Genomic DNA, 16,952 nt, shown 5'->3' with positions numbered 1-16,952 from the left:
GTTATTTAAATGCTGTCATCTGAAGGCATATGATTCCCTATGGGATCGTATTTGGCACTGTTAATATAATATAACTTCAACCACCCAGGCCAGGATCTGCTGAATGGCCCTCTGCTTGTTGGCCAGTGATGAGCATAATCCAAAAATTGCATCTACTGTCACAGCCACTGGGCCTCATCACGAGTTGGGCGGTATCCCGGAGGTAATACCGCCCAACTGTAATAGAGTTACCGCCAGCCGGTCCAGCTTTATTACCACCGGACCACAGGTTGGGCATTAACTGTAAATCCCCATTCCCCATTGGGTTCATTGGAACCAATGGGGAATCTTCAGCGCAAATACTGCACGCTAATACAGCTGGTAATTATGCTGAAAACAGGGCACTAAATGGGATTTTCACCTCCAGAAAAAAGCTGGAGGTAAAACAGCCCAATTAGCGTCCAACTCTTGATCGGGCCAGCCCTTAAATGTTGCAGTAATAGTGTTACCGCTGCATTTAAGGGCTACCGCCCAACTCGTGATGGGTCCCACTGTATTAAGACTTGGGTTGAATGAAGAGTCGGCTGGTGCCTGGTTGTTAGTCACGAATGAGGCACGTGAATCCGTGCAATATGAGCCATGTTCCACAGCAGCAGCCACAGCAAATTGAGCCATATCAGGACTGGCTGACAAATGCGTATTAGGAATTGTACCTTGAGTAGTCAGATCAGCGTTAGGAAGAATGCCAACCAAAGATTCTCTTTGGAAATTAAATAGCAAATTCAGAAGGGACTTATTATTGTCAATGTTGATTAAAGAGAGCGGGGAACTTGCCGTGGCAGGGGGGTTAATGAGATTGGCAGGGTTGGTGTGTGTCTCCACCACAGATGAGAAAAAGCTGGTAATTTTAGTAATATCTGCCGGCTCGTTATTTTTAGCCTGCGGGGTGTGGATGACCGTCTTGTGAGGGCAGATCATGACTACAGACTTCCACACAAGCAGTACTTTCCTTGCGAGTAAACAGCGCTTTTGCCAGTGACCAAACTTTTTATCAGCCGGTAACCGCAATGTGCCACTTCCCTTTGCTATGAAGCCCGTAAGAGCGAGGCAATGGGGGCTTGATACCTTTCCTCTAATGCATGCTTTCGTCCGTGATCGTCATGTAGGGGGGACCTTAAGAGCGTACACCACTACAGTATAGAAAATACACTCCTCAGAGGTTTCTCAGTTGGACAATATTGTCGTAAGTGGGACACAATAAATATAATACAACTTACCACTTCAGCAAAGTTGATTAATATGCAATGCATAGGAGAGCCAAATGTAGGCAAACCGGCTCCCCCAGCGGATCACAGCAGACCACTCTCTGCAATTTTCACGCAGTTTAGCAGTTTTTGTAGATTAGCGTCATCCTTGGCCCGCCAATGTAGTAGAGAGCAACAAAACACTTGATTTCTTTCACAGCACTGTAGAGCTCAGCTATAGCAGACCACTCTCTGCCACTCCCGCACATAACCACATATCCTTGCACAATGTTTCCAAACAACAGCAGTTATCATTGTACTTATGTGGGGTGTGGAAGGTCAGTGGGGCGACTGCTTGCTTCACTGTCCTTCTCTTCAGAGGCCTGTTTCCCTGACTGACTGCTCTGCTCCCATTGTCCCTGTTGCTGTGCATTGCTCTGTGTGAAGGAGATAGTCTTCTTAATGCTCATCCTTTACTGTAACATTAAAGCTTACAAAACCCTCCCATTTGAGGAAGGAGATTCCAGCTGCAGATAGGTTCTATGCTCTTTCACCAAGTTCATTATTTACACTCTTTCTGGACACTTCCAAATCCTCCTCTTTTTTCTCTCTTGATCTTCCTTCCTCCAAGGGCAGAGAGGGTCCTTTGGAAGCGCGTCGTTCTATGTAGAGAATTCACCATCAATGAATTAATAATGAATGTTTCTCCCTGATCACTGGTCCTGACAATTGCTATAACTTTTCAGAAAAGCTTTTGAATAGCCATGTTTGACTTCCACCTTGTTGTCTGCACCGTTGCTTGTTCTGTTTTCAAGCTACAGGTTCAAGACACCACCACATAAGAAAACCCATTGTTCTGTGGATGCTATAAAAGATGGGGGCATTGTGTTTCTTTTTTTGAATCCATCTATAGAGTGAGATCAAGACGTAGATGTTGAGGTACACACAGTTAACCTCCCCCTTTAGGACTGGTAAACTGGAAACTCACCTGAGCATCACCTGCGCACGCATCGTCTGTAATAATGTTAATCTGTGCATGGCGGAGCCCCCTTACTTTGTTATTCTTTGGTACTTGCTAGATGAAAATGACTCTTTCAGAGTCATGCTGCTACATCCTACAATTAGAGCTACAAGCTGACATTCTGCTGTCAATAATTATCTTTTTCTCAACATCAGTGATTCACTGCAGTGACTTGTCTGCTCCTGTTCGAGGCTCAATGAGCTGCTCTCATCTCTGGGGAAACTTCAGCTTTGGAACCGTCTGTGAGTTCAGTTGTGAGGAAGGATGGGTGCTGAGTGGATCCAATGCACTGGCATGCAGAGCTCTGGGGAACTGGACTGCTGAAACTCCATGTTGTGAAGGTAAATGGGGGGAATGTGGAAACAAATATGTGGTATATGTGTAAAGGCAATTATAGAAGACACAAATACATTCCCTTCACCTAATTCCCTTTTACTGTCTAACAACCAACCTTACTTCATTCACAAATAAGCCACAAATGGAAAGACATCCATATGCTTATCTTATCAATGCTTCATAGGCTGTAGCGTAAATAAATGATTGAAACCGCCATTTTTGTAATCATATGTGTGTTGCATTCAGCTTTTCCTATTTTTGTCACTTTCAGCTTTTCAATCCTTCCTCAAATATCTCACTGTCTGGTGGTGGCGGCGGGACAATGCTATTTCCCTGAAGGCCAGATATAATTCCCACAGTACCCACTTTACAATCTACCTTTCATTTCTTCTGTATTTCAATATCTACACATTTGCACAAATGTTTCAACGGCATATTTATTCACCCTGCTTTCATGGGATCCAGAGAGCCCATTGCAGAGAGTCAATGGGTCTCATTACAAGTTTGCCGACCCGACCCGGAAACACGGGTGCCGGTAAGCTCACCGGCACCCTTGTTTCTAGACTGGAAAACTATGAGTTTGCCTGCTGGGTCTGTTCCGCCCGACAGGTCTGATCCTGCTGGCCGCAGCCACCACAGTAGGAAGAGCCGCCACATAAGCACAGGCACCATTAGCAACGGTGCCGGTGCTTCCGAGCCCCCACTCCCATAGTGTCTTATAGGACTTTATGGGAATGGGAACTTACATTTTACTGACGCCTGAAATCCCCAGCCACCGGACTTGTAATCTCCAGGTGGCACCGGGAAGTCAGGCGCTGGCAACCCGCCTGTAGCACCGGCATGGTTACCACCGGACTAGTAATGTGGCCCAATGTATTGTCATTGCACTGTGTTGTTATATAGTCCATCATTTCATCTTTCAATAAGTAATTTGGTTCTGCAGATACTCAGGCCTACCATCACGAACTTGTTATTGGTTTTTATTGTTTTTTTATAACGTGCCTAAGACCATACCTGAGTATGGTTTCTAAGCGCGGATCAGGAATTTAAATATCTGTTGCTCTGCACGGTCTTGCTTCCAAGACCAGCGCGTTGCCTGTCTGCTATCCTCCGTTCATCATTAGTGAACCGTTAGTCATCGAGATACAATCCTTATAATTATTACAACAAGTCACCAAAGACTATAGAATGCAGTTGTATCGTTGGCTTGCCTTCTACCATGAAGTGCTTGCAACAGAATTAAACAGGTAGACAACTTACTCTTTTCAGTTTTGATAAGGTAAGCAGTGTACCTACGTACTGATTTATCTGCAACTAATTTAGCATCCACATTGGCACTCAACATGAAAGCAATGCCTGGGTTTAATCACTAATGTATTTTGAGGCATCATCTCGTGTTATACAATTTGTTTTTTGAGAGACTTGCCATGAATGCTGCATCTGAAAGCCGACATTAAACTATACACCTCACAATGGCAGCATACAGGCCTGGTGGTCCAGGCAAACTGAAACATGTTGTGTAATATTTACTTTTATATCTGCAACAGAGTGAGTAGTAACTACCAGACTTATGCCATTGTAAGTGTAGCACTTTGTCTCTTAGCTCGTGATTAGTGTATTCTAAGGGAATGACACATGTGATGTGCATTTCTATGAATTGCAATGCTGAATGATCAGTGCCAGGGCCACATTTGGTGCGGCTTTGATCAATAGCAGTATGTGAATAAGTGGAGCTACACTGGGTTGGTATTCATTCCACCAAAAGAAATGTTCAATCTCTGCAAGTGAGCCAAAATCTTTCTTGCATATACAAATCAACATGGTAATGAAGTAATGTGAAATATTTATTCAATCTATTGTGCAATTGTGCAGCTATTGAAATTCAGAAAAAATTAGTCCTCTGAGGTGACATTTGTCATGGATGGCTTCAATAATTCCCAGACTCTGATGGAAGGTTCAAGTGTTGTATTTTAGAAATGATCGAACTCACTGGGCCTCATTACGGCTTTGGAGGCAGCCATGCCCTTAACAAGGGCATGGCTGCCTCCAAAATCGTGTCTGGGTCCGGGTTCCCTGAATGGGGAAATACTGGGCCATTCCGACTTTGGAGGGCCGGTATTTCCTCCTTCAGGGAACCCGGTCCCGGTCCTTCCCCATTCCCATTAGAGCCCCCATAGGGCTCAATGGGAATGGGGAGAGAGCTAACAACGGGCCCATTAATAATGGGCCCGTTGTTAGCTCCCTGGTCCCCTCGTGGGACCCGCTCTGGACGTCTGGTAAAACCAGACATTCAGAGCGGGTCCCACGAGGGAACCTCGTAATAGGGCAGAATGGGTTTAATGGCACCGGAACCATTACCGGCGCCGTTAAACCCATTCCACCCTTCTTGTAATGAGGCCCACTGTGTGTTTCTCTGGGCAGGAGGTGAGAAGGGTACTCTAATGAGCTTCCCTCTCTCAACCTCCAGTGGGCTCTCATCACCCTAACCCAGTTCACCCTAACCCCTAGATTTCCCAGCTAGCGATTGGTAACAACTACTATCTAATATTAGCTTTCTGTGAATTTATAATTGTTCTTTTATAACACTTTGATACCGCAAGTGGTTTCTAAGCAAAGGAGCAGGATTCGAACCTGTGTTGCGATGGATTGTCTTGGTTCCAAGACACAAGCTTTGCCCCTGAGCTATCCTCTCCCTGCCCCTAAAGGCAAAAAGGCATTATCTATCCGGCTGCACCCAGGGATTTTGCAAGCGTGCCCTAACCTAATACTCTTCAGGTTTCTCAATAGGAACTAATGATTCAGGTGTGCCAATATCAGACACCCTAGTTCAGTCTTTCACTATGACATCCCCTTATGGTCTCTCACAGACCTTACTGCTGCCTCTATTCTACACTCTCTATACCTTCCTCATCCTATCTCCTTCCAGTCATCTTCCCACACTCTCATCTCTGTCCCTCTGATATCCACAGTCCTCTCTGCCCTTATTTCCTCAGCCTTCTCCTCTTCTCTCTCTCTATTCTTCGCTCCTCTCCCCACTCTACTGTCTTCTTGTGAGGAATTCGACCATCCTCACTGCAGGTGTGCATTCGCCTGGGATTTTTTGATATTTTTTAAATAAATTGAATGATGGGAGATCAACCTCGGAAAATATGTGGGGATAAACTGCACACATTTTACTATTCTGCCCGCACAACAAACAAACATGTGTACTCTGGGTGGACACAGCCTACTGTCATGTTCAGCTGGAATGTGACATCACGGGTACATCAAAGCATCTCCGTAAGGGGGAAGGAAACACAGTTCTCCTGCCATGGTCTGCCTAATTAAATATCAAAGGCTCCATGGACCCACCCTGTCTATTGTCAAAGTTCTGTTGGTGGCAGCGCATACTGATGAGTTAATTGAAACAGGCCTGAGAGAGGCCTGATTGCAGAACTGACAAAAGGGAACAGGAAACTAACACCTCTTTGATATGCAATGTGTCCACTTGAAGCTAGCTCCCACCCCCCTGTATCAAGGGCAGTGAATGTCATGTCTGAGACAACTGTTTAAAGTAGGCAACCCCTGCAAGGAGAATCCCTTTCAGAGAGAACAAGTATGTGATTTGATGGGGACAGAAAGTCTGTTCTCACCACAAACTTCAAGGTAGTCCTGCTCTTTGATCAGAAGCCACAGAGAGCTCAATTAACCAGAGAGACACTGATTCACAACAGACAGGAAGATGGGTGGGACTTAGTAGTACATGTTGTCACCCCTTACCTTTCCTGTCACAAAGCACTCTGGTTATGAGCTCACACATAACAGAAGATTGTTGGTGAGGACACAGGATTGGTTCACTAAGGTAGGCTTAGCCTGCACCAATCACTGGGACCCATTTGGCTTTAAAAGAGGGTTGAGCCCCTCTTTTGGCAGATCATCTGACAGCTTCAAAAGGAGTCAGAAGAAGGACTCATTTGGACCCTGGCTGAAGGTACAGTTTGCCTTACAGCTTCTGCCAGTGAAGGAAGACCAGGATTTCCAAGAGGGAAGCAAGATCCATTCCCTAAACATCTCCCAGGGAACAGAGGGAGAGACGGAACTAAGAGGACCCATCCAGCAGTTCCAGCACCGGTACCCAGCCAGCACATAGTGTGCCCTGCTAGGTTCTGCCAGCAAGCTTCCTAGGTGAGAAGTGCCAGAGAGTCGCTGAGCAAAGTACAAGACTGTTACCTTCAAACACTCTCTTCAGCTTTGGGCTGTCCACCTTAAAGGACGACACGTGCCCAGCGAAGAAGCTAGGAGGAGTGCCACAACAAGCATCAACCAGCATCCATCTTTTAAGGACATTTTCAAGGCAGTCGAGCCCTCAAACCGTGACCGGCTGCACCACTAACTGTTGTCATGGTGCAGTCACTAAAGCCATCCGAGAAGCCTCGACCAGCATTCCATATCAGCCAACTAGCACAGAGACGATTCCTGACCCTGAGCCTTGCTTGCTGAACTGCCTGCCGCCTGATACCCGAAGCTGTCTCCTGTCTTGAACTCTGTCGCAGGAGCTGCAAAGCATTCTGGAACTGACTCGACCCTGTAGAGCATCAAGATCATCTCAAGCACCAGGTACAGTGTGGTTATGTCCCCCTGGTGCTTCTCTGAAGGCCCCTGCTGACATTTACAACCCCCTTGCTCTCTTGGTGCTGTAACCAAATAACCTTGAACAGTGAAGACGGATTGCTTTACCGACTACCCTCCTGTCAGTATCCAAACTTCATCCCTTTCCTTCAAGAAACGGTCTGTCCTCTGTGTTCCTTTACATGGTGGGCTGTATTTTGTAGTGCGATAGAAATGCCTGTTGTAATAATAATAAAGTCAATATTTTTATGCAACCTTGACTGGACAGTTTCTTTTATCATTGGGAAATAATTGTATTTTCACTGTGTTGCAACTAACCAACGATCCACAACTTTGCAGAGATAAACCTGCCGGACGAGAATTGGTCAGGGAGGTTTATAATTGACTTGTGTTGCCAATCTGTTCAGATCCCTTCTGGTGTACTAGAGGTGTGGGGCTGATTGATGGTTTAGAAACCGATATTCATCCCTGGACCACTGGTGCCCCGGAAGTTGATTTGTCACATTGGTGGCAAGCGGTCGGATCAGTTGGAGCATAGCGCACAGCTTAGTCACCCAACGATAAAAGTACTGTTGCAGGAAATGCTTAGTCACGGCTAGGTATTAGTAATAGTCATGGATCTTGACATGGAGACTGTAAAAGGCAAGACCAAGATGTCCTGCGCATCTTATGTCAAGAGAGGGGGCTTCTCTACAGCACTAAGGTTAATACACTTGAGTTGCTGCCCAGCCTCCAAGCTTGGGTAGAAGTGACGTGCTAGGCCCAAAGTATACAAACAAAGAAGACCTTCCAGAGGGGGAAATAGACGAGGATGACCGCATGAGCAGTGTTTCTCGCCAATCAGCCCGCCGGGGGGCAAGTGTGGTTTCTCAACACTTGAGAGTATCAGTGAAGACAGGGGCTAGTGCGGCATCCCACAGGTCCCAGGCTTCAGCACAGTCCCTAAGTGGCCCAGTAATTGTACCGGCTGGTAATGAGGTAGTGGCTAGAAAGCTCCTGATCGAGGAGAGGAGACTAGCGCTAGAGGAACAGAAACAGCAGGACAAGATCATCATAGAGCTGTGCAAGCTGGCTCTTGAAGAGAAGAAGGAGGCCAACAAATCCACCTCTCGAGAAAGCTGCAGTAGTGGCTCAAACCAGAGTGCCTAGGATATGCCCCAACGGCACATCCCTAAAGATTTAGTGCAGGCTGATGAAGTGGGGAAGGACATTTTGACTGGTTTGAAGCTCTCAAGCTGGCTTTCCAGCTACAGGAGGTGGATGATGTACTGTGGGGTGCGGCCCTGATGAGTCCCGTACTGACATCAGGGACTGATGCAATTCTTCAGTTAACTTCTGGGAAAAGGCCCGTTTATGAGAGCTTGAAGGCAGCCCTGCTCAGGAAATCTGTAAAACCCCAGAACAGTATCTCAGGAGCTTCAGAGAGCTCGGAGAGAAAAGTGGGCAGACATTTGAAGCATTCACACACTTTTCATTGAAATATCTGAGCGGGGGGTGACTGGTAACAAAGTTGACACATTTAAAGTGATGTAAAATTTGATTGCGTGTGAGCATGCATTGAAAAATTGTGAGGTTGGCCTACACCAGCATCTTTTGGATAAGACTATCACAGACCCTAGGGAGCTTGCAAAGGCTGCAGACAGGTTTGTGAGTACTCAAGTGCAGAAAAAGGCTCAGGCGAGCGCACCCAAACCAGAAGAGAAATCGGCGGACAAAAAAGTAAACAAGTATGGGAAGAGTAAAGGTCCAACCCAATCCGGGTCAAAGTCAGGTCCCCAAAAGAACAGAGGGAAATACCAGAACTCTAGTTCAGCCATGCACACCAAAAAGAATTGCACAGGAATCCCTAACACTGGGACCCTTGCGTTCTCACCTCCCAAAGGTTGTTGTGTGAGTAAGGAGCTGAGTCATAGGAAAGGGGATCCTGCTTGCAAGGGCTTACCCAAGAAGGTCATATTGAATGTTGGACTCATGGAAGAGACCATCATTAGTGTGGGCCTCTTAGAGGAATACTTCCCACTAGGCCATGGAGTGGACGAATGTGGATTGATTACACTGAGTTGAAAGATTAAAGAATATCGAGGCTTAATACCACACAGTAGAATTATGCCAGTCACAAGGTCAAAGTTTAATGTACATTTATTACCAGGCAGCTGTCTGGCTCTCAACACCCCACAATTTGTGCAAGCAGACACAGTGAGATGAGAGAGTGCTGGACATTTCAAAAACACAAGTATTTATACAAGTTTTCCACAATCCCGGACACATCGTCCAGCCCCCCTTCGTGTAATACATTTACCTAGCGTTCATGGCCTATCCAGATAGCTAAGTCATGCTTAAACATCTTTGAATAGTTGGTTGTTTTCCTTTAAAGATTTCACATGTTTTCCAAACATAAGACACAAAGGTAACATTCCTTATTTTGCTTGCTTATATTTGTCTATCATTTGTTCTTGAGTTTAAAGTCAGCTTAGTTTCAAGGAGCGAAAACAAAGATTTCTGCAGAAAAGCATGTTCAACTATTTGTTATTTTACTTTTCTGTTTGAACGGAGAAGGCACTGTTGGAACAGATGGTATCTAAATTAGTGATTAGTACGGTTTTTGTTTAACTCCAAGGTTTCTCAGTGTAGGACAAACAATCCACTTTAGCAGCTTGAACATTTTTAACTACGTTGACATCATGAAAACAATACAAAGTTCATTTTGCTCTGCTGGAGCCGAAAACACAATTCTAAACATGGGACAGAAAGCAAGAGGCAATCAAAATGGCATATAACTCAAAATGGCAGTGTAGTCAGCCTGTTTAAGGTTCATTCAACGTGATTTATAGTGCGATGCGAATGTGCTTAGGCCAATCGTTTACTATCAGGCGGTATTCATGCAAAATATACTTTTACAAACCCTCCTTTTGGTCTAAGCCAAGAGCATTACTCAAACATTAGCATCATCTGAAAACCACCTATCATCTTCAGAGCATCTTGAATCACCATCTTCAAAAACATTGATCGCCATTAATTCCTTTATGGCGATGTCCTGCATTACAAAGGCATTCATAATTTTTCCTGGCCTATGTGTCTTAGGTTCTAGTTTACCAACTGCTTGTGCACAATTTCCTCCTATCATGCAACAGATGACAGAAAGACACTGTATGCAACAACAGCAAAACAGTACAATGCCAAGGATCACCATTAGGACTGCAAAGATTTTCCAGCCCCAAGATCGTTACAAGTCCCAGAACCATGTGCCAATATCCCAGTTTCCCTCTGGAACGTGTACTTCAGTACTCAAGGTGTGAAATTTCTTAATTGCCTTAAATATGGTGGGGGAGGAATCGGGTAAAAACCGCAACACGTAGATCCCACCATTTAGCACACTCCACCACGCTCAGCTCGAATGATGTCTAGCACCATCCTATTTTGGAGAGCCACTAATCTAATAGTCTTTTGCTCTAGTGTCATTTTACATAGGATGTCAGTAGTTTCCTTGATGGTTTTTTCTAAAACCCTTGCCAATTTTCAAATATCTTGGAAGTTTATTAGCTGTCCCCAAAATGGTACAAAGGATTTAGCAACGTCACCCAGAATCTGTGAGGGAGTGTCACCATCCTCATCCCGCCTGGAATGAGTTCTAGAAACTTTAGCAGTGGTGGCAACATATACACCTGGTAACAGTATTCCTAAATAACAAGTACCCTACCAGTCTCTTGGCAACCATGGATACGCTTCATTATCGCAAACAAAGTAAATGGGATCTCCTACATACAGAGGTCTATCCTCACTGGTTAGTACGGCAGTATTCATACATCCTTCAAATGTACCCATTGGCTGGGAACCCTCTCTTTGTATGCAAAATGGAACAGAGTGTGGACTATAGCTAATGGTATAGGAAGGCGGCATGGCATCCCTATTACCTATGGGAGCCATTTTAAAGTTAATCATAGATTGGAAAGGTCTGGAAAGTCTATCAGAAGGCCTAGTAGAAGCAACATTTAGCTTGCTCCTATTTGCAAACAGAATATCCTAAAGGCGCTAAAACTCATTTTTTGAACTCGTTGAGATTAGTCCCATCAAAATTCCCAGTGACACTATCGTTCCACCTGCCAAAGAATAATGCCCTATGGTGGAGACATAGTGGATACACTTGCAGTTGGCAATAAAATATCAAGCGGATGTGCATGCTCCAGATACCAAAATACGAGTGTCAATGTAATTACAATACAAGCTGTTATTGTGATCAGTATCCATTTGGTACTAGGGGACTATGGCCCTCGATGGGCGGACTCATTATCAGCAAAATGATCAATATCCTTATTAGTATGAGTGGCCCCAAATACAGGCATAGTTTCTCAGTGTCTGTTAAGAAGCCTCACTGTTAGGCTCTTTTAGTTCATCCGTGGGTGGCACTTGACCACGTGGCCTATCTTGACTGAAGATAAATTTGCTGGTCCCTGCCTCTTATTGTATGCAGCACAGGAATGATGAGGGACGGTCTCAAAGTTGGTTTCTTGTGGGTACAGAATCCTAGCTGCACTTTCCTATTCTATTTACATTAATATAATGTCAGCAGGCCTTAAATCTAAATCCTGCTTCGACGTCGCAGATTGTACCTTGAGAGATCAGGTACGGAATGGTCAGTGAACAAAGTGTAGTCGTTTCCTGAAGAAGATGGAGAAGCAGAAACAAGATCTATCGACGGTGAAGAAGAAATTAAAGAAGAAGAAGCAATCGCCCCAGGCCACACGGGCTCAGGAAGGACTTTCAAAGAAGAAGCAACAATCTCTCCAGGCCTCACAGGCCCAGGAAGAATTTTTGTGGCACCCGCGGTGTCGCTCAAAGCAGGCTTGTTATGAGCATCAGGATCATCAATTCCCTTCTCCTCCCCCTCGTCATAGGGCATAGAAAAAGGAATCCTCTTCACATGTGTCGCGTGGATCCAGTGTTTCTTTCCGGTCACTCGTACTGCAGTTTGCATAGCCAAAAGGATCTGATGTGGTCCTTTCCAACGAGGTGATGGCAGGTGTTCCTTTCGAAATGTTTCACTAAGACCCACTGACCAGGTCGGAGTTAGTGAATCAAATGCAAGTTTTGAGTCAACTGGTCACAACAGTCAGACAAAAGTGGAAATCAATATGGATCACCTCAAAATGTATGGAGGGGGGGCAAAACTGCCCTTTGGTGCTGGTATTCCCTTCCCAATGTTATGTTGCAAACATATCATGCAACTCTGGATTAAACGTTCAGCAGTTTTCTGGATATTAGTGTTATACTAGACGGGATCTAATTTTTGACAAATCTTTTTAGCACATATGTGTGTTGGGCCATTAGCCATGGTGACCTTAGCAGTGACATAGGCAGTGAGTAGCATCCATCTTTGCTACTCATTATCCACCCAACAACCCTCATCGTCTAGACCCGGTGGACCCTCAGCCCACTGTTTGATTTCTTCTGGAGTAGCATCAGCCTGAATTTCTTTTACACTGCTAACCCCTTTGCCCATCATACAAGTATCAGTAACCCATCCTGCTGAATTGACAATGTACATTTTTTAGTACAAATCAATAGCAGTCTGTTTGGCTGTTCTGTCAGCAAAATCGTTTCCTTCTCCAACATTGTCTTTCACTTTCTGATGTGCGGCGCACTTCATTACTGCTAGCTGTGTAGGAGGCGCAAGTGCTGATAGCAACCGGACTATCAGAGTACCATGTTGAATTTTTGTTCCATGTGAGGTCAAGAATCCTCTCCCAGCCCATAATCGGCCAAAATCATGAACCACCCCAAATGCGTTTTGTCTATCTGTATATGGGCCTCATTCCGAGGTTGGAGGTAATAATGGCACTATTAGCGCCATGAATATGGGCACCCCTGTATATGGGCCTCATTCCGAGGTTGGAGGTAATCATGGTGCTATTAGCACCATGACTACCTCCAATACCGGTACCGAGTCTGCCCATGTTCAGCTAAATGAATAAGCAGCAACACGGTGCCCTCTTTGCAAGCATCTTCAGAATCAGCAGCTAGTAGTAGATCATCAACATATTGCAACAACGTGCAAGTCTAAGGTAACTCAAGTGTATCAAGTTGTTCCTTCAACGCTCTACTATAGATACGTGGACTCTCAGTGTACCCTTGTGGAACACGAGTGAATGTAAACGAGCGTCCCCCTAGGGTGAATGTGAACAAATATCTGCTATCAACATGCACAGGGAAACTAAAGAAAGCATTTTTCAAATCCACGACACTAAAATGTGTAGCCGTGGCTGGAATCATAGTTAGAATTGTGGTGACAAAAGGGACAATCGGAAACTGTGGAGCAACAACCTTATTAATGGCACGCAAATCAATAATAAAATGAAAAGGAATCGCATTATCCCTTTTTTTGTAAAGTGGTAAAATCAGACTATTACACACGCTCCCAGCAATATCCTCAATTACACCTTGGTGTACAACATCAGAAATAATACTCTTCAAAGCCTGTTCACCTTCAACAGAAATTTTATATTGCGGGATAAGCAGCAATTTAACACCTGGTTTGAACACAATTTTAACTGGCTCGATTTGTAAAATTCCAACATCATTGTCATTAACTGTCCATAAGCATGTCGAAACCTTATTCAATTCAGTTGGTAAAGGCATAGCCAAAAATTGTGGGAAGGAAGTTTGTTGGGGCGAAATCATTAAGTCGACTCCATCTGGAGAATAGTAAATCACAGCATTCAATTTCTTTAATAAATTCAATCCCAACAGATTTTCACCACAATTTGTCATCAATAGAAATGGACAAGAATCAGTAAATGGTCCCAGTGAAATTGGTACCGGCCGAGAGACCGGACTAACCACTGGCGTACCAGAGAACCCTACAGAAATGTTGTTCTGCCCTGACAGTGGAATATCTGGAACCTGTGAATAATCAATAGAACACTCTGTGCTCCTGTATCTATCAAAAAGAGAAGCTCCCTATTCCCCAACTTGATTTCAACATAGGACCCTTTCGGATCGACGGCAATAGGTATCGGTTCCAGACCCTGCTTCGGGCTGTCCTAACAAAACAGTATTTCGTCAGATATAAAATCTTCAAAAAAATAGACATTCAAGGGATTATCAAAAATATTCCCACTATTAACACTCTGTGTGATTATCTTGTGATAGTGTCTGTTGGTTCTGTACAAGCTGGTTTCTACCAGGACCCCCTATCCCAGGATGGCCTTTGGATCGTCTACCCATGATGCCATGCAAGCTATTTGATCTCTGCTGAAGGATCGGGCATTGTGCTCGCCAATGACCCTCCTGTCTACAATATGCACACTGGTTCATGTGTACGGGACAAAGTTGTGCGCCACCCTGTGGTGTAAATTGGCCTCTGAACTGTGTATTCCCACCTCTTGCTCCTCTAACTATCTGCTGCAATAACAATCTAGTCTTCAGGTCTCCTTTCTTCTTTTCCATCTTCTCCTTCTCTGTATTAGCCCTATTTTCATAATACTGAGCCCTTTGTAACACTTCAGATTGTGATTTCACTTGCCACACACTCTCAGAAGTCATGATCTGTGATTGGATTTCAGGCAACAATCCATGTACAAACTTATCAACAAATAGCCTCATTCCTGGCTCTGGACTTAAATCTTGACCACTAAAATCCAAAAATACTGTGATGGGCTATGTACGTGTCCTTCGGTCTAGAATGGCGAAGTACATGGAACAGTCACAGAGAAACCTAAAGGCCAGTCAGAAGCTGATGAAGCTCTGGCATGACCAGAAGGCCACAGTGACAGTCTATTCTTCATGCCAGTGGGTGTGGATTATGGAGCCTGTCAAACCCAGTGCCCTTCAGGACAGGTGGACTGGGCCTTACTGTGTGCTGGAAAAGGTCAGTGAGGTGAATTATCTCATTGACCTGAAAAGACCTAAACAGATGTGCAGGGTCTTTCACGTCCACCTGCTAAAACCCCATTATAGCCCGGATGACTTGGTAATGGCATTAGTGACTGATGGAGCGACTGAGGAGGAGACCGGAGTCACTAAAGCCATCTGAGACACCTCGACCAGCATTTCAGATTTGCCAACCAGCACATAGACAATGCTTCTTGACCCTTAGCCGCCATGAATGACAGCTTGCAGCTCCTTCGACAGAGTTCAAGATGGGAGACAGCTGCGGGTATCAGGCGGCAGGCAATTTGGCAAGCAAGACTGGTGGACGGCTTTCTTCTTGCGCTGGTGAGTTTTGCTTCCAGTTCGCTGTTGGGAGCATTTTTGCATCTCTCCTGCCCCTCTGCAGTCTCTTCTCACTCAAAGCTCATTATCTGTTGCTCCACCATTGACCTGGGTTTGGTCTGGGGTTGGTAGATCAGGTGTTGGAGTGTCTCATTTACGTTTGGCAAGAAAGAAAATCACAGTCCTCTCCATTTGTGTTCTCGATTCCATTCCCTGGTTCTGGTTTTCTTGGTTGTACCAAGGTGCATTTTGGTAGTGATTGTCCTGTAAAAGACAAGGCAATCTCTGGCCAGAAACAGTACTGGGAAGCATCGTGAGATAGAGGGTGGTACCAGGTGTGGACTGGGAACCAAAAGAGGCCCTGAAAATAATTTTCAAAGGGGATCCATTTTACACATTTTAAGCAAGCACAATCCTTTTCTTATGAGAAGATGTCGAAATAAACTAGGTTACCACACAAAAGAGGCCAAGGGTGCTGAGGCCTACCGGGAAATCTCCACAGTTCCCTAAAGGCCAGCACACCCCAGGGTGGTACCCACATTAACATTCAAGACACATGAGGGAACTTCAGGAACCTGGGCCCCCAACTCCTATCCCACCTCTGGGACAGGGCTGGCTCTTGCAATCACTGTGTTAGGCCCCCTGCTCCAGATTGAAAGGGGGTCCCTGTCCCCTCACACCCGACAGGGTCCAGTCATGGTCCTTGCCACACATTTCATCTGAGAAAATTCTTCCACAATAATTGTGCGTTTGGCATACAAATGTTGTCTCATAGAGAGTGGGGGGACATGTGAAGCCACAGACTAATTAACAGCCACTGTAATGCATGGTACATGCATGTTACATCAGAAAATACAATGTAGTTTTTGTGCACTTCATACTAAATACATAGTACTCAGACTATTCCAAAAAACTGAATGTCTAGGTGTGTAAGCATGAAGTCAAGACATCCTCAAAATCAAACTTATTGACTCTTTGATTCAAACCGTTCAAACAGTTGTCCTGATTTAGAGCACACGTGCTTGTACATGAGAGCTCAAGTTCTTTCTTAAAGCAAAAAAGGTAACCGTTGCTCATGCCTTTTTACAGAACCCCCAGGAATCCCAGCTTGCTGCACAGATGTTGCTACCCTGCATTGATCCCTATTGTAACCAGATGAACATCAAAACAAGTCAGAGTATATCACGCTGTCTTCAGAATTCTGCACGAAATCAAGGTTCTCCTTATAGATAATGTGAGAATGTATTCTAACTTACAGCTTGCCTTCATCCATCTTAAAATGGAGGAAATATGAAAGATTGCATATAAACAACTGCATGGAGGAAACATGTGATTGTGTTTAGCGATCTCCTTCAATTAACACCAGTTAATGACCAACCTTTTTTAAACATTAACTTAGCAACAATGTTTAGGCTCCATATGAAATGGAAATGTTTGGCTTAACCTTACATACAGAGAACTAGTGCACAAATATAGATTACAAGGTAGTATATACCATTCACTTAAATGGCTCACAATAGCAATCTGGTGTACTTGCTTTCCTGCACATAAATACA

The 16,952-nt window shown here is 44.7% G+C and overlaps 1 protein-coding gene across 1 annotated transcript in view; it reads left to right on the top strand.

Moving 5' to 3' along the window:
- The window catches only part of LOC138558241 (E-selectin-like), a 405,907-nt gene that overhangs the window by 304,242 nt on the left and 84,713 nt on the right, over nt 1–16,952 (top strand). Inside the window, exon 15 of the mRNA XM_069642666.1 lies at nt 2,400–2,585. Within this exon, the coding sequence (XP_069498767.1) occupies nt 2,400–2,585 (186 nt within the window). The remainder of the gene's footprint in view (nt 1–2,399; nt 2,586–16,952) is intronic.

This window comes from Ambystoma mexicanum, chromosome 1q (genome assembly GCF_040938575.1).
Source record: "Ambystoma mexicanum isolate Mex_15411 chromosome 1q, UKY_AmexF1_1, whole genome shotgun sequence".
In the NCBI taxonomy this organism is placed as follows: domain Eukaryota; kingdom Metazoa; phylum Chordata; class Amphibia; order Caudata; family Ambystomatidae; genus Ambystoma; species Ambystoma mexicanum.
Note: the sequence above shows the minus strand (reverse complement) of the source record. Positions and strands in the feature narration are given on the sequence as shown.